At 46.1% G+C, this 21,346-nt stretch overlaps 1 protein-coding gene across 1 annotated transcript in view; it reads right to left on the bottom strand.

Annotated features, from left to right (window-relative positions):
- COL23A1 (collagen type XXIII alpha 1 chain) overlaps positions 1-6,227 on the bottom strand; it is a 351,683-nt gene extending 345,456 nt beyond the window's left edge. The window contains exon 1 of the mRNA XM_027076904.2: positions 5,746-6,227. Coding sequence (XP_026932705.1) covers positions 5,746-6,036 — 291 coding nt within the window. The 5' untranslated portion in view covers positions 6,037-6,227. The remainder of the gene's footprint in view (positions 1-5,745) is intronic.
- Positions 6,228-21,346: the final 15,119 nt, after the last annotated feature.

Below are 21,346 nucleotides of genomic sequence, written 5' to 3'. Positions count from 1 at the left end.
ACCTTGATCTTGCACTTCCAGCCTCCAGAACTGTGAGAAAGAAATGTTTGTTTTTAAGCCACTCAGTCCACGGTATTTTGTTATGGCAGCTGGAACAGTCTGAGACAGTGGCCTTCTGACTCCTCATCCAGAACCTTTCCTCTCCCAAACTGAGGCCCACAAAGTCACCATGGCACACGGTGCCAGGCAAGGCTGTGGCAACCTCCTAGCTGATAAATTCCCTTTTTAACTTAAGCCAGTCGGAGGCAGGGTCGTGTCACACTGCCATGTGAAGGGGCAAGAATCCAAAGACATGTAGAAAGGCTGGATGATGATGATGCTTGGTGAGGGTAAAAGGGCCATCCTGCCCTGGGGACCACGGTTATAATGGCACACACTCTGGAAGGGAATTTGGGGGCCACGGTGACATATGGCTGCTGAGAAAAGCCAAGGAGACCCATGGCAGTGGGGTAAGGGAGGACAAAGAGGAGAGTTGTTGGGGCACATCTAATGGATACAGGGCTCCATACACAATTTGGGGTGTACTGATCTCCCTGTCCTTGGAACAACCTCTTCCATCTACCGCACGGTGACAGAGGTATCCTCTCCCCTGTGTAAGCTGTGATGCAGGAAAAGTTGGGAAGCAGAGACTGAAAATGCCTTCCCACCATGGAGGCCACCCCAGCCAGTCACTCTGGGGTCAAAATGGCATCCACCAAAGGGTTAAAGACCATAAATGCCAAAGAATGGGGTTGTGCCAGAGAGAATTCATGAACACGCCAACCTTGACTTGGACTATGGCTGGAGGCAGAGCTGGAGACTGAAGGAAACTGAAATTTTGTGGCTGTGGAGTGTTCCCAAAGCAGGTATGGTTATGAAAACTGGTAGGCCAGTGGAGGACCGTTGCCCCCCACCCAAACCCTCCTCTGGGGTAACATTCTACAGCACCCACCTGACACTGTTGGTTGCTCCCCAAAACATTCCCTGTTTTCCTTCCTAACAAAACCACAATTCTCTAATAGTGGCAATGTGCCCAGCCTGTGCCTGGGGAGAAATCAAGATTGGCCGAAGCTGAGGTGCCTGGGAGGCTCAGTCCTTTAAGCGTCTGACTCTTGATTTCGGCTCAGATCATGATCTCATTCATGAGTTCGAGCCCCACATCAGGTTCTGGGCTGATGGTGCTGAGCCTGCTTGGGATTGTTTCTCTCTGCCCCTGCCAACAGGCTCTCTCAAATAAACTTAAAAAAAAAAAAAAAAAAAAAAAAAAGATTGGCCACTCCTGTGGCAACCCCATTACCCTTGCCAGTGAAAGGATGATGGCAGTCATGGGCCTTGGCTCTGGTTGGTGGCCACACTGGAAGTCTTCTGAGAGGTACTGGGAGCTTCCCTGCTCTGACTCAAACAAAAGAGAAAGCCTACTGAGAAGATGACTCTTTTTCCTGCTCCCTTCTCTTCTACCTTGGTTACTTTTCTGTGAAGACATATGGTTGGAGCTGCAGCAGCCGTCTTGACACCATGAGGAAAAGCCAAGACAATGAATGGCAAACACTGACCTGGCCCCCACTGGTGGCCAAGTCATTGAACTAACTCGGGAACTAACTTCTGGGCATCTCTGGTTATGCAAGCTAATCCAATGACCAAGTTTTTTAAGCGACCACCCTCAAATATTCTGTTACCATCAAGAAGCACACTTACGGACTAACACTTTCCTCTCTATTATTTGCTTGTCAATACAGAGGTTGTTGTGACCCTTAGAAACGAGGGAGCTGAGGGGCGCCTAGGTGGCTCAGTCGGTTAAGTGTCTGACTTGGGCGCAGGTCATGATCTCGTGGTTCGTGAGTTCAAGCCCCGCATCGGACTCTGTGCTGACAGCTCAGAGCCTGAAACCTGCTTTGGATTCTGTCTCCCTCTCTCTCTCTTAAAACTAAACATTAAAAAAAAGTTTAAAAGAGAAAAGAGGGAGTGGCCACCCAGGAAGATGCAGAGGTTAGAGGACACAGCTAGTAAAATGGCATGACTGAAACTCTTCTCTGCCTGCTGGTATCATTCAGTTTACAGACTGCCCAACTTCAGGAGCTGTGCCGCAAATCTTCAAAACCAGAACGTCGAGGTCCGATTCAAACATTTCCAAAATATGTTTGCGAAAGAAATGCCCCCGACGGTTGGCTCGCTCTAAGCACGTTGCTGTTTTATAAAGTTCTCCCAAATTGTTCCCCCACCTCCACCAGAAAGAAAAAGAATGAATAGAGAAAGTGAGCCTGCCAGGAAGTCACTGGAAAGAAATTTTTGAGTTTGAGAGCCAGGAAATGTCAAGGAAACAAACGTAGCTATGATGGACTCTTCATCTCCTGTTGTGCTAGGGGATTCAAAAACTGGATCTTTATTCAAGTGTGCCCCACAGAGCGGTCCCGACAAAGTGACAGGCTGCCACAGAGGCCAAAAAAGCTACATGTGATTCTGGGTTTTACGGTAATTTAACCAATACGTATAGTTGTTGATGGCAGGAAAGGAAATTGAATTTTACCCAGAGTCTCTGGGTTTTTCTTGTTTTCAAACTGATTGGTCTGGACAATGGAGGACCGGGAGCCAACAATAAATCCATTGTAAGCTGGAAATGGTCTCCTCTGAATACAACTAAATATTTCTTTAATCCTTCCATTAAATTTGTTACTGTAGTATGAAAGCTATTTTATTTACTCTAAAATTCAGGCTGTTGTAATGCTGTAATTATAGGTATAACCAATGGGGGGGTTAGTGACTTAGACAGCCATTTAAGGCACATTTAATAGCATAATATCAGATGCTTGTTTTCCATTGAATATCTTTGGGTCCTAATGAAGATACTATCGTTAATGACTTTTATGTTCTGAAAACCATTTCTTTCATTTTGTACCATGGGAAGGCTCTTTAATAATCCCATGTTAACATGAATATTCCCTTTTTTGCAGCTTCTGTATCTACATTATCAGGCACATCAGCCAGTCCCAACAAAGTTATGTCACAGCTCTGTTCCCAAGGGAACAAAGACATCGGGTCGCATATTAACAGTGGCTTTTGTTGGCTTATTTTTAAATATTTTTCCCTGACATTAAAGTTGTGTGTGGTTGGCAAGGATTTCTCTTCCTCGGTTTGGATGTGGTTTCTGCCTCCGAAACTCTGAAAACAAGCTTGTTGATAAAGGACGAGCTGCAGGCACCCTCGCATACATACCGACTTCAGCACAGGCTTCACTGAAAACAAACCAGAACCAAAAACCACCTTCAAGTCCAAACGCTCTTTCCTTAAGAGATTTGCAGTTCAATATTTCTTTGTCCTTCATATCTAACGGTTCCAAAAAGTATCTTCACATCTACTTATTCATTTATGTTTATTTTTGACAGAGAGATAGAGCGTGAGTGGGGGAGGGGCAGAGAGAGAGGGAGACACAGAATCCGAAGCAGGCTCTAGGCTCTGAGCTGTCAGCACAGAGCCCGACGCAGGACTCGAACCCATGGACCGTGAGATCAGGACCTGAGCTGAAGTCCGACGCTTAACCGACTGAGCCACCCAGGTGCCCCCACATCTATTTAAAGCCAATTACCAACTCTTCATTATGTGCCTCCCTCATCTCAGCGAGGGGGTGTAGGTGTTGCCCACCAGGCTGTGGACATTTCCCAGCTGGTGACATTTGTGAGAAGAATGGCTTTTGGCAGGAACAGACAGATATCCTAGGAAAGAGATGCCCTCCCACAGGGGACCCCCAAACAGCCAGAAGCCCAACTCCAAGTGCATTCATGCCACGGCATCTCTGACAGTCCACCAGCCAGTCTGTGCTCCAAGCACATGCACTTTAACTCAAACCTAACCAAACCAAGCATACGTTCACATACATCCTGTGCTAACGCCAGCCTGCTGAACGGTATGGCCAACTTCAAGTGCAAATCCCAGGATGTGAAATATTCCCTTTGCCTTCCTAAATCAAGAGCAGAGAGACTGAGAGAGACAGAGACCAAGAGAGAGAAAGTTCTGCCCAGTAACTACTAGCCCAAGCACTACAGGCCCACCCAGGTAATATCGGTGCCACTGGAGGGAGCAGGATGAAGCCACTACCTTCTGTCCCCTCAGATCCTTAATCCTCAGAGTTTAGGATTTTGCGAATCCACACTTTTCAGCTGGGGTTGCTTTGTCAGGACATCTGCCCTGTCCCCATTGCCATTAACATGGACACAAATTTATAAACTGCTTGTACCAGGACTTCTGATTTACTCAATCAGGCCTCCCAGTTTATTTTTCCTAAGAGGGGCCTCCTAGGGGAGAGAACAGCTCCGGTTACTGCACTTACAGATAGAAATTTTACTGGCCCTCCATCAGTCAAGGCAACACCCCGGTCTCTAGGGATTTGCCAAAAGATAATGGGCTGTAATTACGAAACCTTCACCACCAGTTGCCAGTTCCGAAGTCTGCGGGCACGTTCAAGGCAATAATAGGAAATCAATTCATGAAGCAGCAGTTCTGCCCAAAACCATGCTGGAGGAGACGGAAGGCTGGCTTCAATGGAAGGGGCTTAAGAAACAGGTAGGGTGGACTAGAAGGTGTGGTCCAGCCTTCTCCCATTCCCCAAAAGATTCCGAAGGAACTCCTCAAAGGACACGCAGCTCAATGCATTAATGAAGATCACAGCCAGCACGGTCCAGGGGGAATTGGTAGCAGCAGGCCTGGCCTCCCTCTCCCCTACCTTGAAACACTGGGGATTTTCAGGATACAGTGAAGGATGCCCCTCTGGGCACTAGACTTGGGATCCACCTCTCCCAGGAGGAAGAGGGTGGCTCAGGCCACGGAGGTGAGCTCATCCGGGGGACCCCTGGCCAGCCCACCTGCCTGTCTTCAGTTCTACCAGGGTCGGGCACTGGTGCACAGAACGTGGAGATTTTGATGCACACGACGGATGAGGGCGTTGAGGCCACAGCAGCAACCTTCATAGAAGTGTCGCAGAGTCTCATTCGACACTTCCAACAAGGGCAAGGAAACTCAGGATGTAGCTGCATTCCCCAGGTGGCATCGCTTAAAAGCAGAAACCGGGTGTTTAATTCCCCTCATCCTACCAAGCCGAGGCGGCTGTCGCCTCAGGTTTCCGGGGCACTGAGTACGCATTTAAGAGCCCCAGAACACAGCATCTCCAGAATGGAGCTGCTCGGAAACAAACCTTTCTGGGAGAAGGTGTACAGGGAAGGTCCGGCTGACCGGAACCCTCCAAGGGCCCTGGCCCTCGGGTCCGTCTAAGGCTTCCCTCCACCGGGGCTGCCACTTCTCCGAGTACAGCAGCATCGGGACAGTGGCCGCCACCGGAGACGAGTCACCTACCAGGCACTTCCCACACGAGCCTGGTCATTAGCCCGGCACAGAGGAGGAGCCAGGCGCTCACCTCCAGCGGGAAGCGACGGGTCTGAGCGCACACCCCCGTGGACACTCGCCCCCCCCCCCCCCAGGTCTGTCACGATTTCTAAGCCCGTGGTCTTTCCTCTCTCTCCCTCCGCACTACTCGCTCCCGAAACAGCCCTTCTGGCTCGCGTTTCCTGCGGCCGCTGCGCCCTGCAACGTGACCCTGCGGCCGGAGCGGAGGCGGCAGGACCCCCTCGGGGACCGGCACCCCCAGCCAGACGCGCAGGCCGCCGGGAGGGACTCACGCACGCAGGGCAGGCGACCGCTCCTCGGGGAGAGACTGCCGCGGTGCCCGCGCCCCGGGCGCACAGACGCTCCCCTGCCGCACGCGCGCCCCGCGCCCCTCACCTCGTGCAGCAGGCGCTCCAGGTGCGGCTCGGCCCAGGCGGCCAGGTCGCCCGGCGGCCCCCCGCGCCGCAGCAGATCCCGCTCCTCCTCGAGCGCCGCCACCCGGCCCTGCAGCGCGGCCGCCTGGGCGCCCAGCAGCAGGCAGGCGGCCGCCGAGCCCACAGAGAGCAGCAGGCACAGCGCGCTCACCGCCCAGGCCCCGGCCGTCGTCGCGGGGTGCCCCCCGCCGCCGCAGCCGCCCGCCGGGCCGCCCTTACGCGCGTCGCCGCCGGCGCGCTGGCCCGGGCTCATGGCGCGCTCGTCGCGCGTGGGTCTCCGAGGGGGCGGTGCGCAGCCGCTGGTGCGGGCCCGCGCGCGGGGAGCAGGCGGGAGAGTCCGAGGCACGAGGTCGGCCGCGCGCGGGGCTCGGCCTCGGGGCAGCAGCGGCTCGCGGCGCACGCCCCCCACTCCGCCGCCAGCTCCTCCACAGCGGCCACTTTGGGCAGTTTCCTCTATGCAAATAGATCCTACCAGAAAAGGAGCCGGGACCCACCCAGGGGAGGAGCGGCCCGGCCGGCCCCGCGCGCCGAGGGGCGGGGGAGGGAAGGGAGCTGGCTCTTCCGAGCCCCACGCGCGCGCCCGGCGGACCCCCGGCGCAGCGCGCACCTCCACCTCACCTGTCCCGGGCGCCCAGCTGCAACCCCACTGCCGCGCGCGCACCTCCGCGACTCCCCAGCCCGAGGTCCCTTGCGGTCCCCAGAGGTCTGCGGTGCGTCCGGAGACTCAGAGCGCCTTCCGCAGCCCACCTCTGGCCCAAGCATCGTTCGTGTCTGGGGGCAATGCCGCTAAAACTTGTGAATTAACCTTTCTGACACTTTTTTAAAAGTTCAGAACTTCAAACCCCGTGGAACTTTGTGAATCGGTCCTGAATGGTGCCTTAGCGCCGCTCCGTGGCCGAAAATGACCACTGCGCAATCACACTGAGAGACGCAGTCAAGGTTGCGCTTTCGCCCAGCAGAAACATACCTCTCAGAATCTTAGTGCTCTCACCATTTATTAGGTGCCAGGTGTGTGGTGCTGGTGGCAGAAATTGTAAGACCTTGTTCCTGACCTAGAGAGGGTGTTAATTTGAGAAAATTGATCAATGGGGAAGATGGGGAAAGAACTCCAACTTTTGTGCCGGCGACGGCTTCATTCTGTAGCGGAAGCACAATTTGGCCAAAAATAAGCCAGTATGCACCACACTCAGCTATACTACGATTCTGCTGCAAATTTAGATCACAGGGTTAAGGTAGGAAAGCCTGAATGAGAATAAAAAGGCCCTCTCAGTCTTTTCAAGAAAGAGAAGAAAGGCTGGAAGTTAGGTCCATTCGCCACTTGGTCGCGAATTCCTACCAGGTGTATTCATGTCTTAAAATGGGTCTCACCATGTCGCTTCCACTAATGCCTGTAATATTAAAATAAACAAGCAAAACTGCTGACTTAGATCTTTGTAATTTGGGCAACTCCACAACCAATTTGGGGGGTGGGAGGGAAAGACCTGTTAGATATTCCCTCTTGCTCCCTGGGTATCTGTGGATTATTAATTTCTGCGGATACATTCCTTCTCTCTGATAACTGTTGAGAGCCTCCACCTGACATGTTCCTCCTTACTCTCTGAATTCAGAGGGAAAAGCCACCTCTGAGATTGGAATAAAACAGAAGTGATTGGCATTTTACCCCTGCAACTTCATAGCTGTGACCTTAGGTAAATTGGGATTATGGTTAGCTGATTATCCTAGAGGTAGGTCCTGGTACTATGCTAAAATGCAGCGCATGCCCCGCAAATCCTCCGAAAAGTGCTTGCTAAGCAAACTAGATCCTCGGCTTGAAAGAGGTCAAACCATATTAGAGGTTAGCACCTCAATATTATTAGACACATAGCTTAATTGCCCATCACCTACGTTGATGTTACTGTGTGTCCGATGTTTATAGCAGCATTATCTACAATAGCCGAGTTATGGAAGCAGCCGGAGTGTCCATCCACAGATGAAAAGATAAGGAAGATCACACACACACACACACACACACACACACACACACGGGAATAATCACCATAAAAAAAAAAAGAATGAAATCTTGTCATTTGCAGTGATGTGGATAGAGCTAGAGAGTGCTATGCTAAGGGAAATAAGTCAGTCAGAGGAAAACAAATACCATATGATTCCATTCATATGTGGAATTTAAGAAACAAAACAAACCATCATGTGGGGGGGGGGGGAAGAGAGAGAGAGAGAGAAATCAAGAAACAGATTCTTAACTACAGAGGCAAACCGATGGTTATCAGAGGGGAGGTGGCTGGAGGATGGGTGAAATAGGTGACAAGGACTAAGGAGGGCACCTGTGATGAGCACCCGGTGTTGTATGGGAGGGTTGAATCACCTAATTGAACACCTGAAACTAATATAACACTGTATAACATATAGGACATATATAACATAACGCTGTATGTTAATTAACTGGAATTTAAATAAAAACTTTTTTTTTAAAAAGCCAAGCTCATTTGTCCTTTAGGACTTTGCCCTTGTCTACTACCTCCCTATCTGGAATGTTCTGTTCTCATATCTTTTTTTGTTTTTAAGTTCATTGATTGAGACAGAGAGAGAGAGAGAGAGAGAGAATCCCAAGCAGGCTCTGCACTGTCAGGGCTTGAACCTACAAACTGTGAGATTATGACCTGAGCCCAAATCAAGAGTCCAACACTTAACTGACTGAGCCACCCAGGTGCCCTGCTCTCAGATCTTTGAATAGTAAGCCCTTCCTTCAGGTCAAAGTCCCCAGGTCCTCAAACCTCACTGCCTCTGAGAGACCTTCCCAGGCTGCGCAACCTAGGGTGTCTGCACCCGCTGCCCCCCTCCAAAGGATTACTCAGGGGATCAGGCCATTTATCACTGTTTGAAGTTACCTTTTCATTAGAAAGACAAAGTTACCCCTTTGTCTTGCTCACCACTGTTTTCTCAAAAAAACAGGACAGGATCTGACACATGGTTGATGCTCAATAAATATTTGCCAAATCAACTAAGGAAAGGTGAAAATAGGTTTACTGCCTGCAGCTCACTTTAAAAGTCCAGGAAGAGGAGCGCCTGGGTGGCTCAGTTGGTTAGGCGTCCAACCTCGGCTCAGGTCATGATCTCGTTGGGTTCGTGAGTTTGAGCCCCGCATGGGGCTCTCACCCCTCAGCACAGAGCCCACTTCACTTCGTGTCCTCTGTCTCCCTCTCTCTCCGCCCCTCCTCTGCTCATTCTCTCTCTTTCTCTCTCAAAATAAAATAAGCTTTAAAAAGGGGGGGGGGGGCACCTCGGTGGCTCAGTTGGTTGAATGTCCGACTTTGGCTCAGGTCATGATCTTGTGGTCTGTGAGTTCAAGCCCCGCGTTGAGCTCTGTGCTGACAGCTCAGAGCCTGGAGCCTGCTTCCGATTCTGTGTCTCCCTCTCTCTCTGCCCCTCCCCTGCTCATGCTCTCTGTCTGTCTATCTCTCTCTCTCTCTCTCTCTCTCTGTCAAAAATAAACATTAAAAAAATTTTTTTTAATTAAAAAAAAAAGTTCTGCATACAAGGAGCTGTGACCTTTGGTCAAGGGACATCACCTCTGCAAAACCATGAGTTGGAAGGTGGGAACTGAGGGGATAGTCTTTCTCTCCTCCTGCTCTCTGCTCTGCTGGGTCTCCTACCTCCCACTGACCAAACCCACAGGGCAGGGAGCCCCGACAATGCAGTGCATGCAAGAGACCAGCCTGCTAAGGACAGACAGTCAGAGAGTTATAAGGCAGCTGTGTGGCAGAATAAAAAGAGAAGACCCACCACATCACCTAAGCTGCTGGTGACGTTTGTTGGTAAACGCTCAATACAGCTACTGCTGCCTCTGAATGGCTAACGTGCCAGCAACAGGCACTACTCCTCGGGGAGACCAACTGGCCATTGGGTGGCAAATCAGCTAGTTTGGATTCCCTCCAGCCTGGAAGAGCAAGCAGTTTGACGCTCATGGGGACAGCTAACTATTCCAGGTGTAGGCTTGGCTTTCCTGTCTGCAGAGCCTCAGCCAGCACCACTAACCTCACAGGCGGCCTGATCCATAGATATGGGATCTCCTACAACGTAGCGGTGGAGCAGGGGGCCCACTTTACAGTGGGAGTGAGCCCATGACCTTGGAATCCACTGGTTGTATCACATCCTCCACCAGCCGGAAGCAGCTAGGCTCACAGAATACCGGAACTACATTTCAAAGGTGCAGGCGACCCAATGGTGCCCCTTTTTCCACGGGGGATATATTCCAAGACCCCCCCCCCCCAGGGGATGCCTGAAACTGCAGATCACACCAAACCCTGTAGATACTCAGTGGTTTTTCCTGTATGTACATTCCTGTGATAAAGTTTAATTCATAAATTAGGCACAGCAAGAGATTCACAACAATAAAAAATAGAACAGTCATAACAGGATACTGTAACAAAAGTTATGTGACTGTGGTCTCTCTCAAAATCTATTGCACTATGCTCACGCTTCTTTTTTGTGACGATGTGAGATGATACAATGCCTACGTGATGAGATGAAAGGAGGTGAATGGCACAGGGGTTTGTGACATAGCGTTAGGCTACTATTGACCTTCTGACGATACACCAGAAGGATCATCTCCTTCTAGACCGTGATGGACCACAGATAATTGAAACCCCAGAATGTGAAACATGGATAAGAGAGGGCTACTGTCCTCTGAAAGGCTGCAGGGCCACCTTTCAGGTCGTGGCATATGCATTAAATAAGGAACCTCTACATGATGCTCTGTTCCAGGTAATACAGGAATCTCGGAACCGAGTAGGAGCGAGAGTAGCCCGAACACACCATCACCCCCCATGACTCGCTGGGGGATTTTGAACTTGCTGTCCTCCCAACTGTAGGTCCTGCAAGTCTGGAGATCCTAGTTCTCCAAAGGGCTATGCTCTTTTTTTTTTTTTTTTTTTTTAAGTTTATTTATTTATTTTGAGAGAGAGAGACAGAGAACAGGGGAGGAGCAGAAAGAGAGGAGAGAGAAGAGAGAATATCCCAAGCAGGCTTTGCTCTGCAAGTGCAGAGCCCGACACAGGGCTCAATCCCACGAAATGAGAGATCATGACCCGAGCCAAGATCAAGAGCGGGACGTGTAACTGACTGAGCCACACAGGCGCCCCTCAAAGGGGTCACACCAAGGGGCCATTCGACTACAAGCTCTGGCTGCCACCCGGGGCACTTTGAGCTCTGTGTCCGGGGACCTGAAGTCAATGAGTCATCATTTGGGTGGGGGTAACTGACCCTGACCAGCAGGAGGAGGTGGGGTTGCTCCTATACAGTGTGGGCAGGGAGAGATATGCCAGGCACCTTGTGGTACTCCTGCGCCTCCCTGTGGCCGTGAACAGCAGTGTGCAGCAATGCAGCCTGCTGGTTGACAAGAGCTCAGATTCGTCAGGATAAAAGGGTGTTATAAAATGTTTTATTAAAAAAGGAATTATTGGGGCACCTTGGTGACTCAGTTGGTTAAGCGTCTAACTCTTGGTTTTGGCTCAGGTCATGATGTCGCGGTTTGTGGGATTGAGCCCGCGTCAGGCTCAGTGCTGAGCATGAAGCCTGCTTGGGAGTCTCTCTCTCTCTCTCTCTCTCTCTCTCTCTCTCTCTCTCTCTCTCTCTCTCTCTTCCCCCTCCCTCCCTCCCTCTCTCTCTATCCCTCCCTCTCCCAAAAATAATAATAAGGGTTGCCTGGGTGGTTCAGTCTGTTAAGTGTCTGACTTCGGCTCAGGTCATGATCATACGGTTTGGGGGTTTGAGCCCCACGTCGGGCTCTGTGCTGACAACTCAGAGCCCGGAGCCTGCTTCAGATTCTGTGTTTCCCTCTCCCTCTGCCCCTCCCCTGCTCACAGGCTGCCTCTCTCTCAAAAATAAATAATAAAAAAATTTATATAAAAAATAGTAAGTCAAAAATCAAAAAGGAATTATTTGGGTCAGATAGGGTTGATGACCACTGCAGAAGATCGTAAGTAATGTTAACACTGAAAACGTTCACATATGTTCAAAATGTTGTTTAAGAAGGCAAAGGTACTTACTCATATTTTTTAATTATCAGTGAAAATGATTTAAATTAAGCTATGAGGCTTAAAGGGCTAAGCTTCAATGACCTGAGGAAATTGTTGCATAGAAAAGGCAGTGTGAGGGGCACCTGGGTGGCTCAGTCAGTTAAGTGTCCAACTTCAGCTCAGGTCATGATCTCACGGTTCGTGGGTTGGAGCCCCGTATCAGGCTCTGTGCTGACAGCTCAGAGCCTGGAACCTGCTTCGGATTCTGTGTCTTCCCTCTCTCTCTGCCTCCCCTGCTCATTCTCTCTCTCTCAAAAATAAAAAATCATTAAAAAGTTTAAAAAATAAAAATATAAAAAAGAAATAGTAAGATCTTTTAAAATTAAATTCCTCTTCTGATGGCATACTGTAAATGTCATTTAGGCCTGTTCTTGTCATTTATTCAAAATTATATCTGCCCATGTTGTCTTTAATTAAGAGAAAATCCAGCAGCTTTTTTAAAAGCATGGGATTTTTTAAGTTTAAAAAAAAAGTAATTTTCATTTATATTTCTTTTTTTCTTTTATCATGTTTATTCATTTCCTGAGAGAAAGAGACAGAGTGTGAGTCGGGGAGGGGCCGAGAGAGAGAGAGAGAGAGAGGGAGACACAGAATCCAAAGCGGGCTCCAGGCTCTGAGCTGTCAGCACAGAGCCCAATGTGGGGCTCCAACTCCTGAACTGGGAGACCATGACCTGAGCCGAAGTCAGATGCTTAACTGACTGAGCCACCCAGGCACCCCAGTAATTTTTTCATTTATATTTCTAATGGGAAACGTTTTAAGTCACAGGGTGGGGTGGAGGGGGAGCATGGGAATTGCCCAAAATCTACAACTTATCTTTAGTTCATCTCATTACATGTAACTGCTGCTAACAGTACCTGAAAGAACTAAGCCTATGAGAGGCTTATCTCAACAGATATTTAAGGTGGTTTCAAATCTTCATAATTAAATCTATGTCTTGGTCTTTTAATTATGTATGATTTCCCCCCAAATTGCAATAATTAAAACCAAACTAAAACCAGGAAAGGAGTGAATCTAAGAAAATGTATCTGAACAGTAGACATTCTTGACTGGTAAACCAAACAAAATTTCTTTGAAAATTCTATTCCCCGTGACATTTCAGTGAAATGTCACAATAAAAGCTACAATTTTAGGGGGTCAAAAATAGAATTCTTCGTAGCTTAGTACTTTCTGGTGCCATAAAGAGGAACAATTAACATTGTTAAAAAAATTTTTTTTTAATTTTTAAAAAAATGTTTATTTGCTTTTGCAAGACAGAGAGGCAGAGACAGAGACAGAGACAGAGGCATGAGCAGGGGAGGGGCAGAGAGAGGGAGACACAGAATCCTAAGCAGGCTCCAGGATCTGAGCTGTCAGCACAGATCCCGACATGGGGATCGAACTCACAGACCGCAAGATCATGACCTCAGCTTAAGTCAGAGGCCCAACTGACTGAGCTACCCAGGCAGGCGCCCCTTGTTAAATTTTTTAAAAACGTGGTGGGTGGCATCTGGGTTAAAACATTTATGGAAAACAAAATAACTGCTATTTATTAGAGGGACCACTAAATGCCAGGTAATCTGCTAGATGTTTTTTAAAAAAAAAATTTTTTTTTAACATTTATTTATTGTTGAGAGACAGAGAGAGACAGAACATGACAGGGCAGGGGCAGAGAGAGAGGGAGACACAGAATCTGAAGCAGGCTCCAGACTCAGCTGTCAGCACAGAGCCTGAGGTGGGGCATGAGCCCACGTGAGATCATGACCTGAGCCGAAGTCGGACACTTAACCAATGGAGCCACCCAGGCACCCCTGGATCCATTATTTCATTAAGAGTTACAACATAATGTCTTTCTAACATTTTGTATTTCATTTTGTATTTCTAGTAAAACTTCTGTGTTTACTAGAAGGAATTCTATTTAAAAATTTTCCCTTCATCAACCATCAGTTTACAGGATCAGCGAGGACTAGAGAAATGGACTCCAATGGTGAAATATTGAATATGGGAAATTCTTTTAAGACAAATGACCCAGTTTCATTAGCAAAGAAACAGAATGTGGGGAGCAAAAGATACATCTTGTGATTCTGAGAGACCTGAGACATATTAGTAATGTGTGGACCCTGACTGGGTCCTGATTCAAACCAATCAACTATAAAATGACTTTTTTTTTAAAGATGAACCTTAAATATAGACTCAATATCAGGTAAGGAATTATTTGGTTAGGTATGACAATGGATTACATTTTTTAAAACTCATCTGTTAAAAGGTATACAGAAATATCATGGGTGAAATGATATGGTATCTGGCATTTGTATTTAAACACAACAAGAAATAGGTTGAGGAAGAGACAAAACAAAATTTGCAGAATGTTTTATTTATTTTTGAGAGAGCACAAGCAGGGGAAAGGCAGAGAGAAGGACAGAGGATCTGAAGCAGGCTCCACCCTGACAGCAGTGAGCCTGATGTGGGCTTGAACTCATAAACCTCAAGATCATGACCTGAGCCAAAGTCAAAGGCTCAAGCAACTGAGCCACCCAGGTGCCCCAAAAATGTTTTTAATTTTTGAAGCTGGGCTGTATGCACTTAGAAGTTCATTATTCTATTATACTTTTGCATTATATTTTTAAAAATTACGAATGTAGGGTCACCTGGGTGGCTCAGTCGGTTGAGCCTCCGACTCATTTCAGCTCAGGTCATGATCCCAGGGCTGTGGGATCAAGCCACATCAGGCTCTGTGCTGAGCATGGACCCTGCTTAAGATTCTCTCTCTCCACCTCTCTCTCTGCCCTTCTCCTGCTTGCACACACTTTCTCTAAAAAAATTTTTTTTTAATTATCAATATAGAGCTAGCCAGCTTCCCTAAATGACTCAAATTAAGTGTATTCTTATTACCTATATCCCAAAAGGCTGGATTGACTGAGCCACCCAGGTGCCCCCAAACTAACCATCTTTCACTTTACATTCCCTCTATCAAAAAAAGAAAGAAAGAAAGAAAGAAAGAAAGAAAGAAAGAAAGAAAGAAAGAAAGAAAGAAAGAAAGAAAGAAAGAAAAGAAAGAAAGAAAGAAAGAAAGAAAGACCAATTAGCTAACCAAACAAAGCTTTAGCTTAAAGCTGCAGACAGCAACCTCTTAAAATTGGTAAAATGATCAGGGCTTGGGATTCTTTCTCTCTGCCTCTCCTCCATGCACACTCTAAAAAATAAATGAACTGTAAAAAAAAGGTAAAATGATCAACTCTTTTAAGAATTAAAATTGTTTCGACCTATTTATTTGCAAACATTCAGTCTACTAAGCCAACAATTACTGATACCACTGTTGATACTATTATTTGTAATGAATCCTTCTGACCATAGTATTTGAAAATGTAGCCTGTTGGGTGCCTCGGTGGCTCAGTCAGTTAAGCATCCGACTTTGGCTCAGGTCATGATCTCATGGTGCCTAAGTTCGAGCCCCAGATCTGGCTCTGTGCTGACAGTTCAGAGCCCGGAGCCTGCTTCAGATTCTGTGTCTCTATGTCTCTCTGCCTCTCCCTCCCTCCTCTCGTGTGTGCGTACTCTCTCTAAAAAATAAACATTAAAAAATTAAAAAAAAAAAAAGAAAATGTAACTTGTTAAGCTGCACTGGATGTTTACATTTAAAATATTTTGTTTGCGGGGCACCTGGGTGGCTCAGTCGGTTGAGTGTCCGACTTCAGCTCAGGTCATGATCTCACAGTTCGGGAGTTTGAGCCCCGCATCGGGCTCTGTGCTGACAGCTTAGAGCCTGGAGCCTGCTTCAGATTCTGCCTCTGTCTCTCTGCCCCTCCCCTACTTGTTCTGTCTGTTTCTCTCTCTCAAATATAAAAAATAAAACATAAAAAAAAATTAAAATATTTTGTTTGCACCAGTTTTGTGGGAATCACAAACTTCAAATTGGAAAGGATTTAAACTCAGTCCACCTGACAGTGTGTCTTCATTCATTCACTCATTCATGTCAAGATAAGCTTTAAATATTTGTGTGTGCCTATCTACTTAAAACATGTTTTTTTAATTAAAAACAATTTTTAATGTTTATTTTAGAAAAAATTTTTTAATGTTTATTTTTGAGAGAGAGACAGAGTGAGAATTGGGAAGGGGCAGAGAGGCACAAACAGAATCTGAAGAAGGCTCCAGGCTCCGAGGTGTCATCACAGAGCCCTGCGTGGGGCTGAAACTCATGAACCGCAAGACCATGGCCTGAACGGAAGTTGGATACTTAACCAACTGAACCATCCAGGAGCACCAAAACAAAATGTTTTCAAATGACCATACCGTTTAACTATGTGGTGGTTGAAGCTATATACCAACTACTGAAGAAATATGAATAAATGGAACCCAAATAATAAAACTTCCTATTGACTATTACTTTCCATTTCATCCCAAGTCATTTCACAGTAGAGCTGTGAACAAGAATCAAACCGATGGTTCTTGATTCAATGAAGTGTGCTTTAAGCACAATTCTGGAATCTAGGAAACCCAAGTTTAAGTCACAATGTAGACACAATTGAAAAGACTTGGCTAAATCACTTCCAATTTGTTTAGCATCTAGCTCTTCAAGATTACTCAGAGGAATAGATTTCAAATTAAATTTATTTTTGTTTTAGGGGTGCCTGGGTGGTTCAGTTCAACCACGTCCAACTTCAGCTCAGGTCGTGATCTCATAGTTTGTGAATTCGAGCCCCGTGTCAGGCTCTGTGCTGACAGCTTGCTCAGAGCCTGGAGTCTGCTCTGGATTCTGTCTCCCTTTCTCTCTGCCCCTGCCCCGCTCACACTCTCTGTCTCTCAAAAATAAATAAACATTAAAAATTTTTTTAAAAACTTTTTTTTTTTTTTTTTTTTAGAGAGAGAGAGAGTGTGTGTGTGTGTGCACGTGAGTGGGGGAGAGGGACAGTGGGGGAGGGAGACAGAATCCCAAGCAGGTTCCACGCTGCGTGGGGAGCCCAATGTAGGGCTCAATCCCACAACCCTGGGATCGTGACATACACTGAAATCAAGTCACTCACCCGACTGAGCCACCCAGGCATCCCTGGTTTTCAATTTCGTGAACTACTAAATTTCATAGGGTAATCTGCTGCCAAATGAGTAACAGCAGGAGTCAATTTTATTCATCTACCCCGAAAATTTTGATGAATACCTGACAAATAAGCAGCAGAAAACACTGCAAATAACCTATTTAGCTGCACTTTTCAGAATGCCTCATAAAAATCAAGTTTTCAAAATGGACTAGATTAGAATGTAAGAACTGAACCCATAAAATGCCCAGAAGTAAACACAAGTGGTCCTTGACAATCAGTCTTGGCAGTGACTTTTTGGGTTTTTTCGTAACAAAACCAGTAAACAAGTGGGACTACATCATACGAAAAAGCTTTTACACAGCAAAAAAAACCACCAACAAAATGTAAAGGCAGCCTATTGAATGGGAGAAAATATTTGCAAACCATATAGTGGATGAGGGTTAATATCCAATATATGAAGAACTCTTACCACTCAAAGGAAAAGAAACAATCTGATTTAAAAATGGGCACAGGACCTGAAACAACACCAATTAACCAACCAAACAAAACTTTAGCTTGTAGGTCTTCCCCAAGAAGACATACAGATGGCCAACAGACACCTGAAAAGATGTTCAACATCACTAGTCATCAAGGAAATGCAAATCAAAAGCAAATATCACCTCACATCTGTTAGAATGACTATTATCAAAAACAAGAAAGAAGTGTTGGCGAGGGAGTGGAGAAGAGAGAATACTCGTGCACTGTTGTTGAGAACGTAAGTCGGTACAGCCACTACAGACAACGGTATGGAGGCTCCTCAAATAATTAAAATAGAACTACCATCTGACCCAGCAATTCCACTTCTGAGCTATTCACCCAAAGAAAAAGAAAACACTAACTGAAAAGGTACATGCACCCCCATGTTCACTGCAGCATTATTTACAAAAGGCAAGATATGAAAACAACCTAACTGGATAAAGAAAACATGATACACGCATGCACACGCTTTATCAGCCACTGAAAGTCATTTTGAGATGGCACACAAAACACGGTTGGAACTTGAGGCATTATGCTAAGAAACCAGATAGAGAAAAACAAATACTGTATGATCTCCCTTATAAGTGGGATCTAAAATAAAAACCACCACGAAAAGAAAAAAACAAAAACAAAAAAGCCAGGGGCTCCAGGGTGGCTCAGTCAGTTGAGCATCTGACTCTTGATTTTGGCTCAGGTCAGGATCTGAGGGTCGTGGGATCAAGCTCCTAGTTGGGATCCTCACTGAGGACCTGCTTCAGATTCTCTTTCTCTCCACCCTTTCCCTGCTAGTGTGCCTGCTCTCTCAAAATACATAAGCATTTAAAAAACCAAATGAAAATCCCCCCAAAACAAACTCATAGATTCATGGTAGTCACAAGATAGGGGGAGGGGATGCCAGGGGGTGGGCAAAATGGTTGTGAAAGGGGTCAAAAGGTACAACTTCTACTTATGTCATGGTGACATGGTGTACATACAACATGAGGACTATGGTTAATAATACTGTATTGCATATTTGAAAGTTGCTAAAAGAGTAGATCTTAAAAGTTCTCATCACAGGGGCACCTGGGTGGTTTAGTCGCTTAGGCATCCAACTTCAGCTCAGGTCATGATCTCACAGTTGGTGGGTTCGAGCCCCACGTTGAGTTCTGTGCTGACAGCTCAGAGCCTGGAACCTGCTTCAGATTCTGTGTCTCCCTCTCTCTCTGCCCCTCCCCTGCTTGCATTCTGTCTCTCAAAAATAAAAATGTTAAAAACAATTCTCTTTTAAAGTTCTCATCACAAGAAAAAATCTTAACTGTGTGGTAATGGATGTTAACTAGACTTTGCAATATATACATATACTGTACACCTAAAACTAAAATGTCAATTATGCCTTAATTAAAGAAATTTTTAAGATATTTATATTGAGTGGGGAGTGAGGGGCAGAGAGGGGAGGGGGGAGAATCCCAAGCAGGCTCCACACTGTCAGCATGAAGACCCACTTGGGGCTCAATCTCATGAACCGTGAAGTCATGACCTAGGCCAGGATGAAGAGTCAGACGCTTAACCAACCATACCACACAGGTGCCCCTAAAAGTTTTTAAAAAACAAATAGCTTCAATTGTTTTAGAAACAGTAAACTATGAAGCATCAAATTATTATGAAAAACACCTAATTGCAAATGACCCATATATATTCATTGGCCATTCTAAACTTTTCCATCAGTGCTGAAGCTCTGGGCACTATCAGGTAAAAATCTGGTGCTTTCAGAAAATGAGTTCAGGGGGGCCTGGGTGGCTCAGGCGGTTGGGCATCCGACTCTTGATTTTGGCTCAGGTCGTATCTCACAGTTCATGAGTTCAAGTCCCATGTCAGGCTCTGTGCTGACAGTACGGAGCCTGCTTGGGATTCTCTGTCCCTCTCTCTGCCCCTCCCGCAATCGTGTGCGCTCAAGCTCTCAATATAAACAAACTTAGAAAGGAAATCAGTTCAGAAGCACAAGGCTAAATATAAATAAATCCCTGAGAACCTCAGAGCTCACAGAAGGGAAGGTTGGCAATAGATACATAATGATCCCAGAGGTACCACCTTAACTACTAACACATTTCTTCTATCTTTAGTGAAATTTCACTCTAATTTCCAAAATTCTAGAAATTTTACCTAGGATTTAGCAAACACTCTGTGAAGAATGTAAATACTTTTGAGAAGAGAATGTGGGTTAGCAATCATTAACTTCTTAAAAATAGCATGGATATTTTTTTCTTCTTACATCTTAAGTTCAGCTACTCAGAGAAAGTTAATTTCTGATGAAGAAAGCAAACACTGATTTGGGAATTGAAGCACTTGTAAGGAATAGGCCAGAGGCTTAGGTAATATGGCAGCACTGGTAAAATAGAAATAGAAGGGAAAATCAAGGATGGCAGACACCTTAACCTCCATAGCAACATTGTTAGGGTCAGGGAAAACCTCTTCTTTACATCAAATGCTCCTTTAAAAATCCTCATCATACATATAGATGGCCAACAGACACACATGAAAAGATGCTCAATATCACTGTCAGGGAAATACAAATCAAAACTACAATGAGCACCTCACACCTGTCAGAATGACTAAAATTAACAACTCAGGGAACAGGTGCTGGTGAGGATATGGACAAAGGAGTCCTCTTACACTGCTGGTGGGAATGCAAACTGGTGCAGCCACTCTGGAGAACAGGATGGAGGGTCCTCTAAGTTAAAAATAGAACTACCCCATGATCTAGCAATTGCACAACTAGGTATCTACCAAAAGATACAAAAATACGGATTTGAAGGGATACATGCACCCTGATGTTTATAGCAGCACTATCTATAGACAAATTATGGAAAAGAGCCCATCAAGTGATGGGTAAAGATGATAGGTAAAGATGTAAGGGGTGCTTGGGTGCTTCAGTTAAATGTCTGACTCTTGATTTCCACTCAGGTCATGATCTCATGGTTCGTGCGATCGAGCCCATCGGACTGTGTTGACAGCATGGAGCCTGTTTGGGATTCTCTCCCTTTCACCTCTCCCTGCTCATGCATGCACTCTCTCAAAAAACAAAAGGTGTGTACACACACACACAGACCCACACGGAGTATTACTCAGCCATAAAAAAGAATGAAATCTTGCCATTTGCAACATGGATGGAGCTAGAGTATCATGCTACATGAAATAAGTCAAAATAAATACCGTATGTGGATTTTAAGAAACCAAATGAACATAGCGGGTAAAAAAAAGGGGAGGAAAACCAAGAAAGACTCTTAACTAAGAACTGATGGATTACCAGAGGGGAGGTGAGTGGGGGAGATGGGTTGAACAGGTGACGGGGATTAAGGAGTGTGCTGGTTAAATGTTTTTGAGAGAACGTGTGAGCGGGGAAGGGGCAGAGAGAGAGGGAGACACAGAATCTGAAGCTGGCTCCAGGCTCCCAGCTGTCAGCACAGAGCCCAATGCGGGGCTCGAACTCACGAACTACAAGATAGGGACCCGAGCCAAAGTTAGACACTTAACTGACTGAGCCACTCAGGCTCGCCTAAGGACTGCAACTGTGATGAGCACTATGTATTGTTCAGTGTGGAGTCAAAATTCTATACCTGAAACAAATATTACACTGTATGTAAACTGGAATTTAAATAAAAACTTGAGAGAAAACAAAAAAACCTTGTCACATAGAATATAGTTCAACTATTATGAGGGCACATTTACTATATTTGGACTGCGTCAGAAGCAAAAGCATAATTCATGCAGTGATTCTATGGTAAAATGTCAGCTTTCTTAAATTTCTAGTCAAATTCTGAAACATAAACCTTGTTATATTGGCCAATGCTGCCTGTGAATAATATAGGGAACCCAGCCTGGTTTCGTGGTTTGTCATATGAAAAAATTCCATGTGTTCTGTTTAAAATATATAGACTACTTAAATTCTAGTGTAGTGCACATAAAATGACAATACTTTCGATAA

This window comes from Acinonyx jubatus, chromosome A1 (genome assembly GCF_027475565.1).
Source record: "Acinonyx jubatus isolate Ajub_Pintada_27869175 chromosome A1, VMU_Ajub_asm_v1.0, whole genome shotgun sequence".
In the NCBI taxonomy this organism is placed as follows: domain Eukaryota; kingdom Metazoa; phylum Chordata; class Mammalia; order Carnivora; family Felidae; genus Acinonyx; species Acinonyx jubatus.
Note: the sequence above shows the minus strand (reverse complement) of the source record. Positions and strands in the feature narration are given on the sequence as shown.